This window comes from Rhipicephalus microplus, chromosome 7 (assembly GCF_043290135.1).
Source record: "Rhipicephalus microplus isolate Deutch F79 chromosome 7, USDA_Rmic, whole genome shotgun sequence".
Taxonomy (NCBI): Eukaryota; Metazoa; Arthropoda; class Arachnida; order Ixodida; family Ixodidae; genus Rhipicephalus; species Rhipicephalus microplus.
This window is the reverse complement of record NC_134706.1, coordinates 123,886,730-123,912,753: the sequence shown is the minus strand read 5'-3', so window position 1 is coordinate 123,912,753 and position 26,024 is coordinate 123,886,730. Positions and strand designations below refer to the sequence as shown.

Genomic DNA, 26,024 nt, shown 5'->3' with positions numbered 1-26,024 from the left:
ATGCCATCTATGAATAGCTGTCTGTAACTGTGCTGAATTTCAAGACACTCAATGTTTAATTGCAACAGAAATAACGTCATAATAGGTTAATGCATGTATGTTATAGTAGTAACAAATTGTAATTAGGCTGTAGTTACATAACTATTAGTTTTGGATGAGAACTAACAGACAATGATGCCAAAGAGAGTATTCAAGATTTTATTGCTAGTAATTGTAACGTAAACCAGAAGAAATAAATGTGCACAAAAAGATAAGTTGCCCCTGGCGGGGACCAAACCTGGTCGCGGGTTCAGTCCCTGCCAACGCAAGTTATCTTTTCATTCATTTGTCTTTCTTCAAGAATTACTCTATACTCACAACTAATAACATCCCTTATACTTTCCCTGGCATCATTGTTTGTTTGTTCTCATCAATATTGTGTCAAACAAATTAATATACACCATGATATACATAAATACACCGAGTTTCATCAAAATTGATCAAGAAATTTTTGAAAAATTTGTGTGTCGTGTCCGCCCTTATGGGGAAGGACTGAGTGGGGAAAAAAAAAAAACTACGGGTGTTACACAGTGCAAGTTCAATAAAATGTGGGATCGTCCAAGGATACAACCACCATGTTGTTGTTCGCCGGCTGGAACACGCACGACAAGATGGCCGCCCCCGACGGATCGGGCACAGTGCGCACGCAGCTGCCTGTTTTTGCGTCCCAAAGCCGCACCGTCCCGTCTAGGGAACCCGACACCAAGAGGTCATTGGAGAGGGACCACTCGAAACCTGTGCGGTAAAAGAGAGTAAGCAGTATGTAGCCAGTGTATCTGCTTACGGAGGGGAGCACTGACACAAAATTTAGATATTTTCGGTTCGTTGTCCTAAAGAAAAACAAAGGTGTCTAGAAGCTACACAGAGGAAACATACACCGATGCAAGGCATGGTGTACCAGTGCTCCTGCATTTAATTAAATTCGGATGGGCATTTCATCTTCGACAGTCAATCCAAGCGGTGAGGGGCTCACCAGTCACTTTGCCATGGTGTCCCTCGAGCATGTACAGTACGCAGGGTGGGTCCAGACGGCATATAGACAGGTTGCCGTCGGCCGATGAGCAGCCCAGCAGGTACTTCTCGTTGTTGGCGAACCTCACCGAGGTTACTGAAAGGCCAAGGCGCACACGGTGCGATCACACAGCACACAGTGGACCAACAGAGAAATTATTCATAAATAATATTCAAAGTGATTTAGCACAGATTTATTTAGACAGGACAAGCCCAAGAGACACACAATGGTGTTAACTTTTAACAAACTATTTATTTAAGCCCGGATCGCATTGACAAACAAAAAATTTGTTTTTACTCAAAGAAACTGTGTCTGTGCATGTGTGAGAGTTGATATTCAATGTGTGAATATGTGTGATTCTGATTCAAATAAATAGATGATTTGTTGAAAGTCGGTGCCTGCATGCATCCCTTTTGTCTTTTTCTGACACTTCCTTATTTTTTCGCCATTGCTCAGAGTTACTAACAATCTAAACATTAGTACAAACTATAAATAATCATGCAGCAAGTAGAATCACTAGGAAGAAAATTCTCGTAAATTTTCGTAAGAACGATTGGTCAATCGTGAAAATAAAAATATGCCTGACAAACAATAGATTTATTGATCAATATATTCCAACAAAGAAGCGCAAGTGATTTTTTGACAGCTAAGGATTCTTGAAGTGGGATCCTTGCAAAAAGAATGTGCAGTGATGCATTATTAAAAATTACTAGCTCATTTAGGGTTTCCCCCAAGCTATGACACTGTCTGTCATTGAGTCGAACAAACTTACAAGGGCTTGTGAAAGCTGCGCTACATTTAGTGAACTAGGCTTGGCAACACTGCTGGGACAATAATACTTTGTAAGTTCAATATGCAGATTTTCCAGACCTTTCTCTCGATTCTACTGTATTCCTTCGCATTTTCCATGCTTTGCAGCATTTTCATTGTTCTTTTGCATTCTTACTGCCACCTACTGAATGCATTCGTACGCCCCAGTAATGAGTTGGGTCGTATAGACGAGCTCGCTCTGCTTAGAAAAGTAATTAGTTACTACTAAATACTTTTGTTAACACAACTCAAATTACAAAAACTAGTACACACAGAAATGAACTGCCTTTTTTAAAGGGGCCATGACACGGATGTTTCAAGTCTGAATCATGTATTGTACGCGTACCTGTACACATTGGACAAGAAGTTGGAAAAGTTTTAGAACGTTCGGTGTAGCAGATTTCTATTTGAATTTTTAAAATGCTGCAGCTGAAGCACACAGCAGTGCAGCACCTGCAAGCGGTGATTAAATCAATGGAACCCCTGTATACATCTCGAACTGGTAAACACAACAAAACAAAATGAAATGGAGGAAAACTTATTTTGAAGGCTGTGCTTTTGTACTTACTGAAGACAAGATGTGATGAGACAAAAGTGTGTTACGGCCACTATGCAGAATTTCGGTTTTTCAAGTTAACCTCTGTGGTTTGTTGTAGTATTGTATTTTGGAAATAAATAACCTGCAGACATAATTTAACACCAATGCCTTTGCTGTGCCACTGGGCATAGAGTTTCCTAAATTAACTAGACGGGACTTTGGTGCTGGAGTCATTCAGTCACCACAGGAATGATGAGTATCACATAAATTTTTCTAGTCTTTGTGTTTGCGAACTTAGAAAGAAGTTGTGGCTTCGTTTATTGCAGCGTTTTGGTTTTGTTTCGAATAACAGAATGAACCGTTGAGAACGTCGTGAGTGGATTTGAATTTCTCAGCCTGAAAAGTTAAGGTGGTGAAGTGCGACTGCTGAACATTTGTTGATTGTGGTCTCGTTACAAAGCACCTTTCAGCCGTGTGAAGCCGAATGGAGCCGAAAGTACAAAGATTAGACAAACCTGTGTAGTACCCATCATTCCCATGCTCGATGAAATGCCGCGCGTTGCAGCTTCCAAGACACCAGCATCAGAGTTTCCTCGAGTGTACTTATAAGAAACTCTGTGCCGCCGGGTATTTCAGTTTGTGGAGCGATACATCACTGAGGTGCATGACACAGCAGTTTCCTGATGTTACACAATACATGCATGTCAAAATGGCGGTTACTCTCGGCAACAATAATCGCCGGGGTTACACATTCCAAAACCACAACGTGATTATCAGAGATATCGTAGTAGACGATTCTGGAAATTTTAACCACCTGGGTTTCTTATTTGTGCATCTAAACTTAAGTATACACGGGCCGCTAGTAATTTCGCCTCCATTGAAAATACAGTCTCCGCAGCCAGGATTCGAGCGCTGACTTGCGGGTCAGCAGTAGAGTAGCTTAACCACTAGAGCACCATCGGAGATGGTTACTGTCGGCAGGGAGAGTTTACAGCCAGTGCTTACAGCCCATTCTTTATTTTGTCAGACAAACCACATTGGGAGTGCCACTCTAGCAGTATAACCGTGCCTTAGCTCCTACAAACGACTCCGCACTACTCACCGGCATCACGATGTTGGTCGAAGATGTGGTGGACCCCTGCAAAGGCGTAGTTCTCCGAAATGCTCGTACCACCCACGATGGCACTGCATGATGTCGCGCAACATTATGATGATGTAGCAAACTTGACACTGGGGCTGGACAATGCGACTCAGTAAAATTATTATAGCATAAAACATTGTTATGAGCTAAATAAAACACAAAGATACACTCATACCTCAATATAACGAACATAAATGTAACATAATACTGGTTATATTGAAGTAAACGAAAAACACTCTTGTAATAGATAGTGTTAGCAATAAACCTTTATAACAAATTTTCGGATATAACAAACTTAATTCCATGCAACATGCAATTTCGTTATAATGAGGTTTGAGTGTACAGACAACACGAGCACTTGAGTCATCGTATCTGTTTCTTTTTTTTTTTTCTGAGTCATGGTTCTATTGTGGTAGCCTCGTTTTATTAAAATAAAATTCAGTAACAGTCACCACCACACTGCAATAAAATTGACTGCATCAAAAGTCAAAACCTCTCTGACATGAATACCCGTGAAATGCACACATGCCTTTACCATGCCTCTCATACGGCTCTAACATTGAATAACAGCACAGTAAAGACATCGTATCTTCTGTATGTCCACCTTTCGGCAGATTGAAAGAGAAATCATGCATAAACGAGCTGAGAATTAGATCAGGGAATCAGATAATGCTTTTAAATAATCATAAAAATTAAGTAATAGACATTTCTGGATGCCTTCACACAATCTACAACACCGCTGTATTTCTCAAATTACAGTGTGTAGCAATGCTGCCCAGGCAACTGTGCGCGACATTGAAGCAATAGTGGCTGAAAGATGTGACAGAATTAGAAACCGGCTTGGTGCCTTCTCGACGATTAGCACGCATTGTACAGCAACGTCTAATGACTTTCAGTTCAAGATGATTCAAGCTGTATCTTGTTATGACCGCCATCGATAGGCACCATGCTGTCGCTGAGAAGTGTAGCCGGGCAGCGTTCCCACGCCTGGAACCGCAGTTTTCTTGGAAACAGCGTCGAGAGCTGACGGGAGAGCGGCGCTCTTTTAATCCTCAAACAAGTCGCCGACTCGCCGAATGCCTATGCCCGCCAGGTATTGTCCCTGCTAGCCGGCGGATGAGACGTCATGTCGCCACGAAGCTGTAAGCCGTTCCAGAGGGGACAACAAAGAGCGTATTTCTTTGAAGAAACGGCGACCGCCACCACAAAGTGCCCTGCTAATTGAGCGGACAGATTGGCGGACCGTTTGATGTCTGCTGTCCGAAGCTTGGGACCCCTCGACCAGCGACATACACGACGAGCAAGAGCCTCTCTGGCGCCACCTTTAAGTGCAGTGATCTTGACTCGAAATTGGATGTTCACGTGCGCCGTGCATGCTCGTACCCCTCACCTGTTGTGTGTGTGTGTGATTGGTGTTCCACTGAAGAAGGAGGAGCCCGACAGTGCTTATAAGGACGCCCCAGAGTGCGGGACGTCGCTCTGAACCCAGTAAAGGTTCAACCACCACGTTCGTAGTTTGTGAAGGCTCTGAACCAAGTAAAGGTTTAACCACCACGTTCGTGGTTTGTGAACTCTTAACCTCATGCTGTAAATATTTGTAAATAGTGCCATAAACCTGTTTGTTTTTTCGTATCCCCATCTTGTAAGCGCTCGTTTCCTCAACCCGAAGCTCCACCACGCTACCACAGCACCCCGAGCCACGACAACTGGTGGCAGCGGTGGGATCACGACAACTGGTGGCAGCGGTGGGATTCGAAGCTACAAGGGACAACAACAGTCGGCCCAGGAGAAGCAGCTGGCTCGAGACATGGATCACGTATGGGTGAGTGCTTGGCTTTTCCTTTGAGTGAACCAGGTTCTAAAAGAGGGTTAAATTTTAGAACTGGTAGTTAACTTTGCCGAAAGACTCAGTTTCGCCGTTTCGGGAAGTTAGTTTTGGAAGTAGCGAGCACTCAGTACGATCATGGACTTACGGGAGCTGCAGAAGTCAGACTTGTTGCTGTTGTGTGAGGAATTGGGGATCGATACAAAGGGTTTGGCACGAAAACCCATAATCATTCAAGCGATTAATGATTTGGGGGCTGATGATGAGGAACTAAGTGAAGAATGGGACCTCATCATCGAAAGAAAACTAAGAGCAGCTCAGATGGAAGGAAAGAGTGAAGACGAAAGAGGAAGCCTCAAGCTAAAGTTTTTCAAACAAGACTATGAGTTGAGTATGAGGTTGGGACGCCAGCAAGAAGTACTTCTCGAAAATGAGGCAAAGTTCGAGATGTCTAGGTACATGCAGCCATATGAGGTATCATGGGATATGGGCCTGTATCTTAGACTCTTTGAACGGAAGTGTAGTCAACTGAAGTGTGAGCGAGACACCTGGTCTCAGAGGCTACGCACGGTTCTGCCCTGCGAGGCAGCGGATGTTGTTGCGCGACTCAGTGAGCAGCACGCGAACAACTATGATGTTATTAAAGCAGAGCTAATCAGGAGATTTGTAAACTCTGTTAGCAAAAAGGAAGAAAGACTCAGGCCGAAGTCTGAAAGCGAGGCGCGTCGCAAAGCGCCAGAAGTTGAGGCGCCTCATAAAGCGCGACAGGAACAGATCACGCCAGAGAAGGGCCCGCGTATTCTCGAATGCATCCATGTAAATGATGTAGCGAACGAGGCCGTGGCCGGTCTGGAGGTGGGGACAGTGTCGACAGACGCTCCTTGCGTGGGTGAAGAGGGTGCCAGCAGCCCTAATGGGCCCAGTAATGAGCTGAAAACCTTCTTCGTGCCTCAGGGGGACCTTTCGACATTGTCAAATGTAGGCATGGTTAGCGCAGTGGCTGATGAGAGCAAGAGCGCCACGCTTCAGCAGTGCAGCGATAATACCGCGCTGGTTTGCAAACATCGCAGAAAAAGGAAGAAGCGGAGTCATTCGTCACTGCGCAAGCCTAGGACAGGCCCCACTCAGTCACAAGAAAGACGAGAGGGTAGGCCACTAATACGTTTAAGGAAACGTCAATGGGGCTGTTCGTGGAAGCACAAGCGGCGAGCCAGGTGTGGAGGGAGAAAGGGAGGTGCGTCACCCCAACGAAGCGCGCGGTTCAGCTCGACGACTTCGGAAAAGCGGCCTTGCCCGAAGGATCAAAGTCGAAAGCGCAGAGGGGCTAAATACCGCGCAGGGGTGAATACAAAGAGAAAATGGCACAGGCTCCCTCCGAGCTACTGGCATCCCTTTCAAATTCCTGAGGAGAACAGGCCGAAGTGCAGAATGAGGCGTGACGGCCGAACACAGCCTAGCGGTTGCACGTTTTGTAGCCTCCGGCGTGCTCGAAATCCGCCGGGACCGCGACCCCATCGTGTGCGATTCAAGCGAATCTAATTGAGAAAAGGGGGCGGTCAGTTTGAGTAATTTTGGTGCGTGCGTGTTAATTGTGTCTACTCATATTGCATTGAAGATGCAGATTTGAGCCACTTTAAATTTGGTAAGTTTGATGCGGAGTAAATTTTTCAAAAAGAAAACCGCCGAACTAAAGGCTGAAAATTGAAGTCAGTTTAATCACAAGTGCGAAAATTTCCATAAGGTAAAAACCGAGAAAATATGTTATTTTTCTCGTTTTTTTTTTAAAGGTTTAGTGTAATATTGTATGCCTTCACTGCCATTGGGATGTGGCGTGAACGAGCATTCGAGGAAGAAGTTAACATGGACCAAGTGATTTCATAAATTGATTAAGTTTGGCGCGACACAGTGGAGTTGTCGTTGCAAGCATTAAGAATTGAATGTCAGTGGGGCACGATTTTAGCATAAAACTTGTGCATTATTGTGAGGTGCATTTGATGAGTATCGCACCTAGGATTACTTTTGTGTTGTTCACTGTGCGTTACAACGTAACGTAAGAATAAGTCGTTAGACAAACTGCGAAGGAATAAGCGTTTGGTTGATAGCGCCGTGTATTTTGTAGTGCTTAGAAATGAGAGTAATTGAAGGCTCAGGAGAGCCCAGTGAGATTTACTCAGAGGCATTAGCAAAGGCAGTTTGCTTCAACCGGGCGAACATTCTAGAAAGAAGTGTTTGTCTCTGTTTTGTTGGTCTTCTTTGAAGACAATTGATCATTGATCATATGAGCGGATCATTTAAGCTTTCCCTAACCATTGAGGTAGCCCGTTAGGTCAAGGCTTAGGTTAAGCTTTCAGGAAAGCTAGATAGCTTACTGTATCAGTAGTAGACAATTATTGGTACACGTAAACAAAAACGGACTTTAGGACAATCTTAGCGCTCGCTGAGTCCGGAACCGAACCGATGCTCTCAGCGGGACAGAACCGATGAAAGCAGTCAGCGACGAAAAGAAGGAGACAGCCGTATTAATTCAGGACGACAATGGTATCAAGCAAAGCTGCGCGTTGCTTGCGCCAGAATTTGGGCTCTCGTGAGATAACGTACTGCGCTTCAGGAAAGGAGTGCGCCTGCATTGTGTAGAGCATTCATCAGTGGCAGTGTTATCTCAGGGGAGGGCTAAATTTAAAGTAGATACAGGTCATTGTCCCCTTGGCTGCAAACCATGACATCGAAGAACAGTCGCCTTGTGAGGCGGAGCTTGATTCTTCGAAAATATCATTTTGGCATTAGGAAAAGGGCAAATTGAATGGAAACGCTGGCGTGCTCCGTCGCTCTTTCTAATCTATCTAGGTATGCTCTTGATGTATCAAAATTGATATTTTAGTTTTTTTCGTGCATCTAATGTAAATTTTTAAGGTAGCACGTTTGATTTCTCAGCACAAGTGAATCCTGAGAGTTCTGAGTGTGAGCTTTTGTTAAAGCTAGTAATTAAAATTGGTTTGTCATCCCTCTTTTGGCTTGGTTTGTTCGAAGGGGGCCGAGTGCTTGCTTGTGCATGTGGTCCAGTTTCAGAAACGGTGTCGAAGATTCGGCATTTACTCAGACCATGCCACAAGCGAAGGCCAGTTCTTGGGATTCGACTACGGACCCTTTCGTCGTCCCTGCGAGCAGCAGTGTTGACCGCTGCCCTCCGTGACTCATCTGGCGAGGGGGAAGCTGTTATGACCGCCATCGATAGGCACCATGCTGTCGCTGAGAAGCGTAGCCGGGCAGCGTTCCCACGCCTGGAACCGCAGTTTTCTTGGAAACAGCGTCGAGAGCTGACGGGAGAGCGGTGCTCTTTTAATCCTCAAACAAGTCGCCGACTCGCCGAATGCCTATGCCCGCCAGGTATTGTCCCTGCTAGCCGGCGGATGAGACGTCATGTCGCCACGAAGCTGTAAGCCGTTCCAGAGGGGACAACAAAGAGCGTATTCCTTTGAAGAAACGGCGACCGCCGCCACAAAGTGCCCTGCTAATTGAGCGGACAGATTGGCGGACCGTTTGATGTCTGCTGTCCGAAGCTTGGGACCCCTCGACCAGCGACATACACGACGAGCAAGAGCCTCTCTGGCGCCACCTTTAAGTGCAGTGATCTTGACTCGAAATTGGATGTTCACGTGCGCCGTGCATGCTCGTACCCCTCACCTGTTGTGTGTGTGTGTGATTGGTGTTCCACTGAAGAAGGAGGAGCCCGACAGTGCTTATAAGGACGCCCCAGAGTGCGGGACGTCGCTCTGAACCCAGTAAAGGTTCAACCACCACGTTCGTAGTTTGTGAAGGCTCTGAACCAAGTAAAGGTTTAACCACCACGTTCGTGGTTTGTGAACTCTTAACCTCATGCTGTAAATATTTGTAAATAGTGCCATAAACCTGTTTGTTTTTTCGTATCCCCATCTTGTAAGCGCTCGTTTCCTCAACCCGAAGCTCCACCACGCTACCACAGCACCCCGAGCCACGACAACTGGTGGCAGCGGTGGGATCACGACAATCTGCAAAACTTGACATGCACCAAGCGATGCTGCTGCAATGTTTTTGTGCGGCCTAAAACACGGTGACGAGCCCAACAGTTTTGAATTCTTTCCAAGAAAGTTCCGGACAATGCTTCAGTGCCCCTTCGACGTTCCTCACCGACTGGCTTCAGCCGCGTACGTGGGTACCAGCCCTTCATTGGTCAAAGAGAGCTGGTTGCCGAAGGAGCCGCGGCGAGAGAGATCTCCGCTGGCTTGCAGCCGACTCTCCGACGAGTCCGAAGTCTGCACAAGAACAGTGCATACTTTTGACCCCTCTTTTCCAATCTAATTTTCTATATAAAAAGAAATATTTGGTAACAAGAAATATAGATGGCGATGGTAATAATAGTGGAATCAGTAACATAAAGCATTTAGCAATGATGCTGGACAGGCGCTATGTACATATAAACATTTTATTTCATTTTTTTTTTCAGGCTCTGCTGCTGTATTTTCTGAATCAATGACTAACTTTTTCACCTTTGCACAGCTTCGAGCCCTGAAGATCATTGTAAAAGATATTTAAAACCATGCAAAAGAGCACACTATATTCACTTTGTGAAAATGAACATCATAGATATGGTCACAGTTCTTACAAAAAAACAAACAAAAAACTGCCAGGCTTGTGCAGAACGTCACAGCAGACGATAGTTATAGCGCGAGAACACAACGACGACACAGAGACAAGAAGGACACGAAAGACACGACCGCTATGCCATACCAACTAGCCCAAGCTGCCACACTTCTAAGTCACAGCAGAGTCACTGCAAAAGCTGGGAAAGCGGCCTTGTTAGAGGCTTTCGTAAACACTCCTTGGATAACTGATGCAAGTACACTTGCAGGGTACCCACTATGCCATAAATAATCATATTGGGTAGTAGGGAGACATTGACTACGCCATCATTCATCATTCTTCAAGAAAGCGTAGTACCCGCCACCCACTTGCATTGTACAACGTTCTCATTCTGTGGCTGACCACAATGAAGAATTATGCCTGAAGCTTTAGTAATGGGTTGGAGCATTCGACGACCCACTCAATATGCAATTGGCATATCTAGTGGGTCGCCAGGCATGGTGCCTGGCTGTTCCTTTGCTGTCTTAAAGCATTTTATTACTCATATTACTACGACTCCTTTCCCGACATCAAGCCGGCCTAAGGCCACTTTGCAACCGAGTTTCAAGCACCGGCATGGCTCTGTGGTAGAATACTAGCCTGCCAGGCAGGCGACCCAGCTTTGAATGCCATTGTGTCCTTGGTGTTTTTTTATTACCTAGTTTTTTTGTCCTTATTTGGTGGGATAGTGGTTACAGACACCGGCAGCAGAGGCAAGACAACCGAGGTGCATGCGACCCTTGTTGTGATCACGCAACAGCTTTCGCTGTAAAACAGCGGGGAAGAAAAATGCAAGAGATGAGAAGCTTGTACACTCGATCTTATGATAATTAAGTAGGACTGGCATTTCAGAGGCCAAGAAGCATAACAGCCAAGAACGTATAAACAAACGAAGTCTAAATTCATTTCACAGTGGGAAACAAACAGGCTCACGTCAGCCTTCTTCTCACCTGTCATGCAATCGCGAAGGAGCAAGCAGAGCATGGCAGTAGCGGGGAGTGAAAGTTGTCCGCATCCCAGCACCAACCAGTACAGTATAAACCGTTTTTTAGAAACTAGATGCCGCTGTAGTGGACTGCCAAGCAATGCATTTTGGTTTAACAGTGCAGGCATTGTACAAGTACCAGAAGCCATGTGTCAGCTGCGGTTTATAGTTTATCCGTAAAGCAGGACTACATAGCGCTGCAAAGGGACTAAGTAGCAAACTTTGCACATTTTAAGACATCTCTCTTAATGTAAGAAAGAAGATTTCGAAGCTTATCTTAGTTATAGCTTGAGAAAATAAAAATAAAAGCCACAGGGTGGCTGGCCGTACTTGCCTTGAGTGAAAATTTGGATACACTCAGTTCCTGCACAAAACAGCAGAAACCAACATGCGCATCACCAAAACGTGCACATCAAACATGCAATATTTATCGCAGCATGCAGAAACGTGCAATAATGACACAGCATAAAAAACAGAGTGCGGTTCTCATCTCGCACGCAAGACCTTTCGCCAGAGAGAGCACCGCAGTTTGCTTGCAAGATTATGCTACGACATACAGAAAATCACAATACCAGTGAAATCTATAAATAAATCGATGTAAAAATACTTCAAGCGCAGAAAAAGAAAGCACGTAAAGTTGAAGAGTACTACAGCAAATACACAAACTCGCAAGTGAGTTTATTCAATAGAATCAGACAGGGTGGAACCTTGTCAATATTATTGTGCAGAATACAATTGTTGGAGTAATACGCCTTTTCTTCCTTTTTCTATACCAATGTTAGATAGAAGCAATGAATTTCCATACAGTTAACACAATCATATTTGCAAACCGAGTACCTGATAGGACTGTACCGGTTAGTTTTAAACTGACCTTGAATTCTGCAAATATCTCAAACCTGTGCATTGCGCAGCAATTCCGTTTCAAAAAACAATAACCGCGCTTCTCGCCAGCACCTTTCTGATCCTCCTGATACGCAAAGTCATGCAATTGTGCCCATGGGCAACATTATGCAGCACCAACTTTGTCGATTCGTCTTTTGCACTATGAAATGATCTTTTGTCCCTGCAGTGACACAGTTTTGGACATTTTGACTGCGAAGTATGCACTTTCAAATTTTCCTGTGCTGCCCTCTGTTGTTTTAGTAGAGCCCCATACAACCAGGACAAGTGATACTGCCTAAATGAAAGCCTCTGAGACCAACAGGTGTCTCGCTACTTTACCGCTAGGAATCGACATGCAGAAGGCACACAAAAAGGCATCTTACCTCGAGCGTTGCCCGACTGTTGCTTCGGCCACCCATGCTGCGGCTCCGATTGCTCCTGTGGAAGCAGAACACACACCGGTAAGTCGCCTGCACACCTATTTGAAGTACTACGCCTGCCACAATGGCCACTTCAAATGAAAAGTTACTTGGACAGCAGTAGAGCTCCTCAATTGTGTAGCTGCAAGTTGGCCTGATCTCAACAAATCCACTGGTGGTGAAAACGGTGGGTTGTTGACTTCAGACGAAAGGAAGTTGGTTGGCGATTTTACGCCGCAACAGGGGTCTCGGGCGCACATCCTGTGAACCCTTTGTTAGCGCCCACGACTTCAAACGGAATAAAATTTTACAAAACTTCTAAATACTTGTTCTCGCATTATTTTGTGGTCTGTTGCAATTAATAGCGTTTTGTTTGGGTAAGCTACATAGACAAGAGTAATCTCAAGCTTTCGTTTCACACAAAAAGCTTTCGTTTCAAGCTTTCGTTTCCAACAAAAACTGTGCATTTCAAGATCAGCATCCATATTTTAATCAATGAGCGAATCAGTATGGATAAGTACTTCTGAGCCTGACGTCAAATCTCCTTAAAAAATTATTCGTATATGGCAGGGGTATCAAACGCATGGCCCAAGGGCCACACACGACCTGAGAGACTTTTTTGCGGCAAGCACACGACCGTCTTTGTCCTGAAATTTTAAAACTTCAGGAACAGGTTTTGTGAGACACAAAGGTCTAAAGTGCCGTTTTAGTGAGCTGCCCCGTGCAATCACCCTGCCTTGAAGTATAACCGTGAAGTAAAAAATATGTTCCACAATCGGCATCCAGACCTCAGTCATTTTGGAGATCGGCATCAATATATTTTTTTAATCCTGGCACTAAATCTCCTTGAGAAATTATCCTTACACGTGATGTGAGAAAGGCTTTCTTTCAAATGGCAATGTTTGCAGAGAATTTGGGTGAATGTAGCAACCTCTGAAAGCACTTCTCATAAACAAATACAAAATTAGACACAAAATATTTTTGGCAAAAGGGTCACAGTATTGGGTAATTTGTGATGTCCACTAGCAATCATTGACAGTTGTGAGAAATCGCGATAATGAATAAAGAGCACTAGGATTTCAAGGCTTCAAAATAAAAATTCAGAAAAAAATGAGCTTTTGTTCTGTAATTCTAAACCCTTTCCGTAAAATTAACAAGAAAATAGTTTTGAAAGAAGAATGCTAATGTAGTCTCTTTATGTTTATGTTTGAAGTGAACGTATAAAAAGCATTTGTAAAGTCACATTATGATTAATTGAATTGTCAAAGTGAGCTAACCTTTTTAAATTGAATATTTTTATCAGAATAGATAAGCAGTTCTCTAGCCAGTGCTTCAAAAAAACTTAAATATTGAAACATCGCTCCCTGCCTACTGTGCAAATATTCTCTGCATGGCACTGTTATCATACCTATTTTCAAACACTGATATTTCTGTTCCAATTTATTACTCGGCACAAGCTGCCCTCACAGAATTTCTTCCTGAAATCAGGTCAACGAACCCAAGTGTAGTTCTGCTTCTTGCTTGAAAGGGCCAATAAAAAATCCTGCAGTAACAAATTTGTGATGAACAAATTACTGCGCACTTGTATGACGTGAACACACTACTGTAATAATATTTTAAATGAGTGTGGTAATGACAAAGTTACAGGATGTAAAACAATGCGCTACGACTGGTTTAGATTTCTCAACCAACCTTCCTACCCTTCTCAGCAGTGGAGAAAGCTAGGCGTCGTGGTTAAGCCCCCATCGGCAATGTGACATGATGCCAGAAATTACGTTATCGGCGTGCAGCCAACAACCGAGCGAGGCATCCTGTACGTGCCGCACGAGGGTTACAAATACTGGTGAGGAAAATATGCCACGGCACACCGGCCCTTCTCAAGGTGGTAAAGTCGCAAGACCCCTCTTAATCTTGGTGGCTTTTGCTTTCGCAAAACTGCCCGTCTCCGTAGTCTCGCACGAATCTTCCAATACTGCAGGGAGGAGCGCAGGCAAACTGCGCAGCCAAAACTGTATCATCGCAGGCACCATTCCATAGTGAAAAAAAAAACAATCACCCAAGTCAGGGCTATGTAATGTCGCCCATTGGCAAGATAACATCATTGTGCCAGCAAGAAACACTGGTCAGGTGCAGGAAAGGCACAGAGAAATTGTTTTTCACAATGAAGCGTGTGCAACGTCTGCAAAATATGATTACCACAGCCTTCTAAAGAAACTAATGAACTTGTTTCTGATGTTTAAGCAAACAAAACCAGAGCCTGTTTACTACTAGCCTTTTTAATGCATCAGCATGTCTAGATACACTTGGCATTACACAGCGTCCACTTCTCATTCTAAAGAGATGTAGATTGAACAGCATTTCCACGAAAAGCTGCTGTAGTAAGTTTGCAACTTTAGGTGCCACTCAAATTTTACGATATTACATAAATTCTGCAACAGCTAAGACAGCACTATGCACATCGCTGTACTAACAGTGCACACAAGTGATGTTTGAAAACACCACTGAAAGACAACATGTTTAGGCTACAACGTACAAAAATATAAGGCTTTACTATCGCTCAGCCGGCAATCTTTTGATGCCAGTTGTGTGCACGCCTTTTCACAGTGTAAAATATTCAGGCAGCCTAAGCTGATGCGGTGGCCTCAACTTGTCATACCGACTAGAAATAAATGCGTCTTGCAAACAAACTCCATTTCAGTTATGCCTAATTTTAGAATATGTAGAGGGGAGTGTTGCGATTGCAGCAATGGCAAATGGCAGCATAATTTGAGATTAAGAAACAAGCAAATGTTTCTCTATAGGGAATCAGAAATCACCGCAAGTGATTAAAGTTTAAGCAATGTCCACACAGAAATAGATTAGCGAGATGGAAACTGATGGCCAAAGGCACCCGAGCAAATCGAAAAGAAATGATTTAGTACATGGAAGAACATCGAATGGAAACAACATAATAGATGCAACAATAACATCCAATATTCAATTAATTTTACACATATTTTTGTTGTTTTATTGAGTGCTGAAGTATTGTCATGCTTTAGCTACATGCCAAGTGAAAAAGATCGGAAGAGTTGTTAATATGTAGCTTTTCAAATGTCTGCAAGTGCGATTGAGCTGGCACAGACTATTATCTCGGAAGCTGAAACAAAACATGCTACTTTAGTTCGAGCTTCGTAGAATCCGGATTTTTTGCTCTAGAAAACTGCAGGGCTGAGTGATTAGCTGGTTTCACCTGGCACTTTTTCTGCTACGCTTACATTTTTTTTTCGCAAGGACAGAGCAGCGCTAGTGCAAAGCACATGCAACCAATAGAGAACAAAAGCACTACTTACGACTGTTCGACGGACACGCCATACCGCTGAGAAAGCAGCTGACTTCGGAGGCGCAGGTATTGTTTACGGAATGTAGCGCATTGCTGAAGTCACGGACGGGGAGCCATCAAATGAAAGACAAGAACAGAGGTAGTGAATGCGCACACTCATCCATCACTTTGCTTGTGGACAAAACGTCATAAGAAATAAAAATTACAAAAAAAGTAAAAGCAAGCCACGACATTTCAAACAAGCCAGAAAATGGTGTCTTCCACAGCACACTTTTAGAAAGAAACCGATTTTGGCATTTGGAAGTCTATTCAACAAGAAAACAGCACATCTAATATAAGCAGCAAGTAAGTTTATCAATGGAAAATAGGGTTTCAGCACATCCTGCAAACAGTACGCCATGCAAGTAAACTTTCTCAGCAAAGCAATGTTGTCTATGGTCGAGTTTTTTCCCATCTATCTCCCAACATGGGAGACTCTCCCAACAACTCTGACAATGGCAAAGGCCATTGTCAGAGTTGTTGGGAGAGTCTCCCATGTTGGGAGATTTTTTTGATGGCAATTGCTACTGTTCGGTAGCATAGTGAGAAATGTTTTGAGAGGAGGGGGAGGGTTCAAGAGAGTGGATTTGTAAGTTGGCAGGTATATATGTACACCACAAAACTGAAACAGTTCTGGGGATGGGGGAGGTAGAACCCCCCCAACCCTGGCTACGTCCATGTTACAACTAAATAGTGCAAGAAAACATGAAAAATGTCACTTAACTAAACAAACAATGTTTTCATCAGTGCTGGATTTTTTTTTTTTGAAGCACTTTACCTGTACTACTCGAGGCGCAGCCACAAGAATGCAATACAAATTATCTACAACTTGCTTTAATAACGAAAAATAACAACTTCATCCCCAAATTAATCCAATAGGCAATTATGTATAAGTATAGTAATAATTACATAAGTCGACTAGGGTATATGAAGCAGTGATTAAGGTATATGGCATCATTTGCATTAAATGTGGAGGGAAGTGGAAGCGACTCCAAGCTAACTTTGAGAATTTATTGTAAATTGCAGGCCTCGTGATGCTATCATATTTGGCTTGCGTCTTTTCAGGAGCCTTGACTACGAATTGGCAGTGTTTCATGACCATGCCGATGAAGTGTTGCACGGCTCATTTAAACTGAGAGGAACTAAAGTGGACAGATAGGGCGGTTTTTGTCCACTTCAATTAGTTTTAATTTAGTGAGAAAAATGAGGCTGTTGTGAGGAAACTGCAAAATAATGTCCCTTATGCTTCCTTTTTCATAACTGCACGTTGGTTTCATTAGTCGTGTATCATACTACAAAACGAGCCCCTCGGGCAATCCACATTCTTTCATTGTTTGAGTATGCAACACGCTGTAAGTTACAGGTTGCAGGCGGAGTTGTTGCTGTGTAATATTGACTTTTCATGTTTTTCTATATTAATTTTTCCTTACAAGGAGGGTAGGCTCTAGGTGACGTATGTATATTGCCTTTTGCCTGCCTTCGCCACTATTATTCCGTAGTGAGAAATAAAGTCCTACATGTTATGCACATGTGACAACGAACACATCTCACCTCATTCTTTTGAGACTCCCTTAACAGCTGGCTCCGCCTTCGTATGTACAGTGTACCTACAAAATGGAGCAGAATCGTTAATATATGCGAATAATGCTTCTTCCGTGTTCGTTTTACACAAGACAGCTCTAGGTGTGTTCCGATGATTACCTAGAAAGTTTAACTCAGCTTAATTTAGAAACAATGGCACCTGATTTGTATATTTAGCTCAATCTTGTCCACACAGCAGTATCAGTAATTTCTTTTCATTAACTGTTCAAGATAAACCTTACTGTTAGTCTCTCGTACCATCGCATGTTACATGAGCTGCCTGACGCTTTTCCTGCAAAAGCGCAAACCCAATGCCGGCGGTGTTGTAAAGCCAAATAAACAAATTGCGAGGCGACTCTAATCAAATTGCTGAATAGTGATTTGCTCTCTTCTGAAACTTGCGCGAAGAAGCCAATCATGATCAAGAATTTCTATAGACGTCCGACTCTGCAGTTTTGCAGACACGCAGTGCCACCTGTCGACGCAGTTGAGTAGTGCAAAGCGCACCTCTTTGCACAGTTTGCTGCGCAACCAGGTGCAACTACAGCGTAAGAAAACAGTGATTGAGCTAAATATTAGGTGTATTCGAGCATTGAACTCTTAGAAAGAGAGCTACGAGTTTTTCTCCGCTAGTCAGGCGCGTCACCTCACCGCCGTGAAGTGCTTGCTCGTTCACCCGCCAGAACGACGGCGAAAACAAGAGCAGACGCAACAGCTCTGCACTCTACAAAAAAAGACCACAGCCGATGCTACAGTTGCGTTGTGAATTGCCACAAACGTTAAGAACTTCGTTTTACTGTTTTTCGCAGCTTTCGCGAAGCAGAACGGCGAGCGCTGAACATGGGCTGTTGTGTTGGGTAAGCGAATCATTCGCATTGTCTACAGCCGTTCGCGTGTGATAATGTAGATCTCCTGTTACTGTTTTGAGTAGCTCTGATATCGTAGTAACTCGTAGTAACTTTGATTATGAAGCTTAACAGAGTCTGTGACCGCGGTGCGCACTGTGCAGCAGCAGACAGATGACGCGACGATAATGCCGCGACTGCCGATAACCTGAAGCTCCACGCCATCACGCCTGAGGGCTTTCAAGGCTCTAAGCTCTGGCTTTATCTGTGAAATGCGAACATGCACGTCATACAGGCAAATCGCAAAATGACCGTGACCTCAATAAGTTTTTTTTTCTTGCCATTGGTTTTTGCGATTGCCTGAGCTGTCTCGGAGGCCTCAGTTTTGCATCTCGTTGTACACCGAGAAAGTGTAGACGCATGCATCCCGGTTGCAGTATATACAAATGGATGACAATCGTCAACAGGAAATTCTAGCATCCGTAATAAAACAGTTCAGTGCACAAGAAGCAAGAGATCTGTGGAGAATGCAACTGCAATGTCGAAAATCACCAGGGCTATTTGTGCCGAATAAAGTGAACTTCATACCACTGATCATAACATAGATTGCTCATGTATGCACTTCATCGCTTCCACATCTTGTGTATGCCCAAGTTTAATGCCTTTAGGCGGAACGAACGTCAGAGTGCTTGCCGTAACTCGATATCATGTGATGCTCGCCTGCGTTCCAGTTGCAGTACGCCGAATTAACTGAAACACCTTTCGCATAGTACCCACAGTTTGATTTGATGAGCTTCCTACTTTTCTAAAGCGAGGTTGAAGTGAGAAGCTTCTCAGGTCTTTGATTTTCAGGAAACAGCGCCTCAAGGCCAACGAAAGAGGAGGGCCTATGCACGTGCGCTTGTGGACGGCTCGCTTTGCACTACCCATTTACGGTCGGCGCGTCGATGGGGGCGCTGATGGCGGCGTTTTTCGCAGCGCCGCCTGGGCAGAGTATGACGTCTATCCGCGCGATCAGATGTTACTGTCTCATCAGATTACACAAGCGCGGGCGAAATTAAGCGCATGTACTTGAGTCGCAGAAGACGAACTGCGACAATTCGGCAAGCTTCTGTGAATCCCGTACGCATAGCTGACCAATTAAGTCGTCGTGTAACCTTCCGATAGCCTCAAGCTCGACCAATCAAGAGACCAGGGTGCGCTGAAGTACTCATTGTTCACGAATGATGGAACACATGAAGTGTAGTACACTGCGTTGAACTGTCAAAAGCGTGCGTGGAATAAGAAGTGTCAACTGCTGCTCACTCTGTGAGGGGTGCCGCGAAGCTACCACGTCTGATCGGCACCTACGCCAGTTCAACGAACCACCCTCGAAGTTAGGGGTTGTCTATCACGTACGAAGCAGGGCGCGAGAAACATGAACCGAAACTCACGAAAGTTGGGGTCGTTGGGCGACCTGTAGGCATTGTAACGGGCATCGATGGCCAGCACTTGCTGCCAAACGGTTGCCATCGCTTGCGCCACCGCCACGCGCTGCAAGCGGCTGAGTAGTAGCGCATGAAAGAAAGAACCCGCCCGCTTATTTACATTTCACGTGCGACGGATAAACAGACCGAGAGCCACGGCGGACGCCATTATTGGCAGAGCCACTGGACTAAACCATGACCTACTACACTCCTGACCTGTTCAGATAGCGGGGTTCCTATGGGAGCGCGTGTCCCCGCTCTCGTTCAATCGCTCGCCGTAGGTGGCGCTACCTATAACCTGTTCGTCTGCTTCTTTACGGTTGTTTTGTAGGCGCTGGTATAAGAATGCCTGCTTTCTGTGGTGAACTGTCGGCATATATGTGACTATTTCTTCCCATACATTGCTGGTCAAGTAAGCTGTTCAGTGCGCTTAAGAATTTATAGCACACTGGTTGACAAACGTGGAAACCCGTGGATTTACATGATTTTGGACAGCCTATGCGTTGTCGCGTGCATTTTATTGCAAAAAAAATTCTGAATGTCTTTTAGTATTATTATTTCTGGATATTTCTAAATTGTGGATCATAAATTCGCACTACGAGTGCTTTGTTGGTTAAAATTTGACTACAAAGAGTGAAGGTGACGTCAGCGAACAGGTGCTGCCTAGCGCCACGCCGCTCGTAGGTGACGGCCCTAGCGGCAGAAGGTATGAACTAGAACGTGGGCGCTGGAAGAGGTGCTCTCTGGGCAGGTCAGGAGTGTAGTAGGTCATGGACTAAACATCATGGAGGAAGGAAAAATTTTCATTCCTCCATGCTAGAGTGAATCTTTGTTTTAGTACACTCTATCCATGCTAAACCTCCCACTTGCAACATTTAATGTGTGTTTTTTCTTATAACAACAACCGCTAAAATTGATAACGCCCTTGCATCTGCAAATCAAATAAATGATGCTTATCTTTCAAAACGCTTATTCAAAATTTTTAAACATAACTGTTATATGGCACAATAAATGACGTAACAGTTTATATTAATCTAATTTAAATTTGATATAAGTTTCTATTGACACAAATTGTTAAAATGTGGCTTTGTAGTTATTTTTTTACAAACCACAAGTTATTAGTAAGAGTGCTGAAATCAAAACTTTTCACTCATTGTCGTCTGCAAATTAAAAAAAAGAGGTGTCTTTTGTGCAAATGTTGTGCAAAAATTATTTTTGAAACAGTAATACAAAATTTACTAAAGTAATTTTATTGCAAAAATTTGCCCGTTTAGCGGATCCAATTTTTTAGGTACCAAAAGACGTCAGAAATTAGAGATTAGAGTGTACTAGAATGGGGGAGTGGGTCCACTGTGGCCGGCGGCAAGCGGTGCGGGTGAAGCAAAAACGGCGGAAAATTTGGTGGCGCTGCAGTAGCCTTCTCCTGAAGTGACGTCAGTTTCGGCGGGAGCGTGCGAGTCGTGCGGCGGTTCGGGCCGCACGACGCGCTGGCGGGGACGCTGAGCGCTCGATGTTGTCGTCTGCTCGACGCGCCGTCGTCTGTTCGATGCACCGTCGTTCGTGCGCTGTTTTCACAATTTGTCTCCTGGTTCTTTTTTTACACATTATTAGAGACAAAAACAAGTGACATGAAATAAAATGTATGCTTTTTTTCGTGAACGCGTAGGTTTGTATTTCCCTTTGAGCAAAGCCGTCTGGACAAAGAATACGCGGCAGACGGCACGTTTGCGTGCGCAGATATGTGTCTGCTGGTTGCATAACGGAGCGTTCCAAGCTGCTTCAAAAGATTAGAGGATGAGCACGTCTAGGCGTAGAAATTACTGTTGTGTCGTAGGCTGCCAAACCGGATACAGCAGAGTTAAAAACCAGCCCAAGCTCTCACTCTTTGGAGTACCTCAAGACGAAGAAAGACGCCGGCTATGGGACCAGAATCTCAACCGCGCTGATCGGCCCTTGCAAGTCACCGATGCCATTTGCGAGCTGCACTTCGAGCAAAAATACATACTAAGGCAATATGTACATATTATCGAAGGCCGAGAAGTATATATAGAGCGGGGAAAGCCGGAACTTCGCAGTGATGCTGTACCCATAATTATACCTCATCTCCTGAAGTGTCCTGACGAGCAGCCCACACCGGAGCAGTCAACGAAGAAGAGAGCGGCTTCACCACCAACCTGTGAAGACCAGCCGTCAAAAAGAACTGCGCTGCAATCAGTTGAGCCGCAACTGAGATTTGAAGATTGCGAAAGTGCGAGGCAAAGCGACAACGCATTTGAACTTGAAGACGTTGTCCGGCCAAACGACCACTGGGCAATGCACAAGTTTCGTCATTATGACGGAATTGCTTATGTTTCGGCCTCCCTAAGTCGTGAACTCGTAAGCATCGAAAAGACTGTGCTCATGAATTACGGTACCGACCGGAGTGAAGTGATTTGTCGGACATATGTTCGGAAGACGCTGATCTCCGAAAAGGTCGCCTATAACCTTGAAGATGCCAAACAAGTCCTGGACTGCGCAGAATCTCTTCACCCTTGCAGAGGAGCAGGTAGGGCGAAGGACTTCACCTATGACGTTCTTACGAAGAAACTGGAGCAGCAAATCTCTCATTCCGACGGCCTTGTCTTCAGTGTCACGTGCAAAGGAGCGGTTAAACAACAAGGTGAGTGCGGCAAACGTTTATTGAGACGTCACTTGTAATTGTACAATTAATCAATCAGTAACCTGTTTAATGCTAGAACATTTGTGTGGCCCCTAATTTTTGTAGTACTCATTAACATTTACGAAAGAATAGTTTGCCTACAGAAAGTGAAAGTGCATAAATTGCGTTTCAAACATGCATGGTAAAAAACTGGAAGCTCTTCATAATTTTTTTCTCGTATACTTCCAGGTTCTTCATGCATTTCATGCAAGTACGTGAGGAAAGTAATACTCACCAGAAAAAGCTACCTAAAACGAAAAGAGCGAAGAAACTCAGTCTCCACCAAACTGCGGGTCCTGAGTCAGAGAAACAAGCGGATGGCGACAAGGCTGTTGGACATTGCTGGTCGTCTCGAAGAGATGAGGGCAAACAATGCGAATGTCGCGGATAAAATACTAGAGGATAAAATATCGTCACTACCGCGAAAGCAGCAGGCAAGTGTTCGCGCTTGCTTTCAAGCTGCCAAACAAACCAGCAAGCAGGGCATGCGCTACAATCAGGAGTGGATCCTCGAGTGTTTACTCATGAAACTAAAGAGTCCCCGGCTTTATCAGCACATCAGAAAGAACGAAATTCTCATGATGCCCAGCAACACTACTTTGAAAAGATACTTGAGGTCATACGAGTCGGCCTTCGGTTTTAATCAAGCAGTAATGAACACTCTAAAGAAAAAAACCGCGAGCATGTCAGACCTCGAAAGACACGGCGGACTATTGGTGGACGAAATGAAATTGTCAGAACATTTCAATGTGACGGCGTCTGGCCAGATTCAAGGCTTCGTGGACCTTGGAGAATTTACGAAGCCCGAAGACAAGTACCAGCAATGTGATCACGGCATGGTCATCATGTTTGTGCCTTTCGCTGGAAAATGGAGCCAAATTGTGGGCGTTTTTGCGACAAAAGGAAATGTGAGAGGAGACATTTTATTGAAAATTCTCATGGAAGCTACCATCCTCGTGGAACAGGCGGGCTTGTTCGTCGACCACATCACTTGTGACGGAGCCCCCTGGAATCGAAAAATGTGGAAGCTAGCGGGGGTGTCGGCGTCATCGAAGAAAATAAATGGCGCCATACAGCATCCTGTCGACGAGATGAGGAAATTGCACTTTATCTCCGATTTCCCGCATCTGCTAAAATGCCTCAGGAATGGTCTTCTCCAGAAAGGCTTTGCAACACCAGACGGATTGGTACGTATAGATTCATGGTTGACATTTTACAAAGATTGTGTTTTTTACATACATTGCATTACCTCAACCTATATTTCTAGGTGTCTGTGCATCCGGTTCGGGAGGCGTACCTTCTAGACAGAAGTGTTAGGACACTGAAAGTTATGCCCAATTTGACCGAGACGCATCTGGAACCAAACTCATTTGAGAAGATGAGAACCCCTTTCGCCTTCCAACTATTCGGTCCATATGTCCTACGGGGCCTGGCCTTCTACAAGGAGGACATCGAGAGAAGGTGTGGCAGCATCGAGGCAACTCAGCTGTTCTTCTCGTGAGTTGCGCCTACGTTCCAAATGAATTAAGTGTAATCGTAAACATCTCAAACGCATGATGAGCGCTCTTCTGACATACATTCTTTTTGTTTATTTTGCAGGAAGATCCAACGACTGATCACCGTGATGACTTCCAGGTTTCGGGCCGAAGCGCTGAGACCAGCTTCTACAGACGTGGCATTCCTGTCCAATTTTCTGGACTTCCTGAATGACTGGGAATCATTCAGTGACAACAAGCGGCACTTTCTCAGCGAGTCCACTGCCATAGGTTTTAGGGTCACTATAGCAAATACCCTTTCATTGCTGAAGTACCTGACAGAGAGCGTTGGATTCAAATATCTCATGACATCTCGACTTAGCACCGATCCCGTGGAACATTTCTTCGGCATCGTTCGCCAGTCAAGTGGCTGCAACGCGCACCCCTCTCCGGATGAGTTTCTAATAACCGTCAACTGCTTGTCCTTTTATAACTTGGCGCACAGTGTGGACAGCGCAAACGCAAACCCTGACATGATAAACGCTCTTGTCACTGTGCATGACAGACAGGGTCTAAAGGTCACGCACAAAAAAATTGATGATCTTATATCACAGGGAAAACTTGGCGAGGTCGAAAGCACGATTGCCACGATGCCAGAAAAGTTTGCTGACCACATCGATGTGACTTTGGAGAAGAGTGACTCGAGACTCATTTACTACACAGCAGGGTACGTGGCCAGAAAGTGTGTATTGAAGTTGGCATGCGTACAATGCAAAGAAGTGCTTCTGTTTGAGAAAGCTGTCGCGGTTGCTGAACAGCTCCCTTCGCAATTCACGGAGCAATGCGACTGGGGTGGACTTCTGTACCCCTCACGACAGCTGTATGATTTCATTGCCTCACTTGAAAACTTGTTTACTGAATGTTTCAGTGTTTCCATGTTGCACACAGATAGCATCTCTGACATCCTTTCATTGGTGAAAACTAATTTTCTGAACTCGAAAGCGGTCGGCTGTCCAGACCACAAAGATGCAGTGAGCACAAAGCTCGTTTCGTTCTACGTGCTCACTCGCCTTCACTTCTTAGTGAAGGGAATGAACAGGGAAAACGCTTCGAAACGAGCGAGAGCAAAACACTTAAAGCTTAGCAGGACAACATAGAGCCTGACGTTCCTTGAGCGACGGTGTCGAAGTCTTTCGATGATATTTATTTTGTTTTTTATATTTATGCGAAAAGCTTGCGCAGTCAATTTAAAATAAAATATTTTGCGCATATCACTTCTTTATTGGTGTCTTTCAGACTTCCTATCTATAGGTGAAAACACGTTCATGTTTCGAACAAATGTTTGCATGGACACGTACCGCAGGCACGAAGAGAAAAGGTAAAATATAACATATTTCATTAATACCTACAACGTATACCAGCACTAGATGCCGAACAAAAACTCATCATAAAACCACCGCGACGGACGTGCGTCCGCCCTATAAGTCATTTCCTACGAATAGCACAGTTGCCGTCCGATGTGACTAAACTTCCTTTGCCAACACCCTCACGTAATCGCAACAGGACTGGTTCAGTTTTTCAATAATATCACGCGTCCCTAACGAATAGCTGCAAATTTGCAGAAGGGTTCGCATACTTTAGCTTTAATTCTCGTGATAACAGCTGGTAACTTTAGTCTTGCATCATATTCAATTTGCTGCCGTGAGTCTAAATTTGCACCAAACGCAAACTTACTTATATATCCCAGTTATATTGACATTTTTAAAAGCATCGCAGTTAATGCTCATATTACACTTTCGATGCGTACGTTTTCGCAAAAGCCAAATTCAACTTACGCTCTTGATTGTAAACAATTACCGTGGAAATCACGGTACTTGCGTGCGTGACTACCTATACGAGCAGGGCGTTTCGCAATATAAACATTTAGATTTTGTTGAACTGGCGCGGAAGCACGGTGCGACGCCGTTCACGGCCACGCACGCACGAACGAAGCAACAACGCTGCGAGACTGCGCCAGACGCGCGAGCAGCACGCGAACCGCGCGAACTATCAGACTACCCACCCGTCGCGAACCGCGTGGCAAAGGGGACTTGTAACCATGGCAACCACGGCTAAGTCTTCAGGTGAAGGCGATGGTAGCGCCACCTGGATTTTCCGAAAAAAACGCCTCAGCGTGGAGCCTTCAGTGGACCCACTCCCCCATTCTAGTACACTCTATTAGAGATACTAGGGACAAAATTTATTCACCACCCGCCATTTTGGTCTCTATGTATGGCCGCCATTTTGTCCACCGC

At 44.6% G+C, this 26,024-nt stretch overlaps 1 protein-coding gene and 2 long non-coding RNA genes across 5 annotated transcripts in view; 2 read left to right on the top strand and 1 right to left on the bottom strand.

Moving 5' to 3' along the window:
* The window catches only part of LOC119179467 (WD repeat-containing protein 13), a 35,593-nt gene extending 15,840 nt beyond the window's left edge, over positions 1-19,753 (bottom strand). The window contains exons 1-9 of one of the 3 annotated variants that reach the window (XM_075869631.1): positions 19,525-19,753; positions 17,217-17,272; positions 15,637-15,719; positions 12,272-12,326; positions 11,341-11,370; positions 9,530-9,654; positions 3,502-3,584; positions 1,013-1,147; positions 608-774 (exon numbers count right to left, since the gene is read on the bottom strand). In XM_075869631.1, the coding sequence (XP_075725746.1) occupies positions 608-774; positions 1,013-1,147; positions 3,502-3,584; positions 9,530-9,654; positions 11,341-11,370; positions 12,272-12,326; positions 15,637-15,719; positions 17,217-17,272; positions 19,525-19,603 (813 nt within the window). In that variant the 5' untranslated portion in view covers positions 19,604-19,753. The remainder of the gene's footprint in view (positions 1-607; positions 775-1,012; positions 1,148-3,501; positions 3,585-9,529; positions 9,655-11,340; positions 11,371-12,271; positions 12,327-15,636; positions 15,720-17,216; positions 17,273-19,524) is intronic. The other 2 variants (XM_037430543.2, XM_075869632.1) reach the window with 2 other exon arrangements.
* LOC142767611 (uncharacterized) lies at positions 5,001-5,172 on the top strand. The gene is made up of 2 exons (XR_012885053.1): positions 5,001-5,034; positions 5,083-5,172. It is a non-coding gene; the product is annotated as an uncharacterized LOC142767611 (long non-coding RNA).
* Positions 9,117-9,288, top strand: LOC142767610 (uncharacterized). Its single transcript, XR_012885052.1, has 2 exons — positions 9,117-9,150; positions 9,199-9,288. It is a non-coding gene; the product is annotated as an uncharacterized LOC142767610 (long non-coding RNA).
* Positions 19,754-26,024: the final 6,271 nt, after the last annotated feature.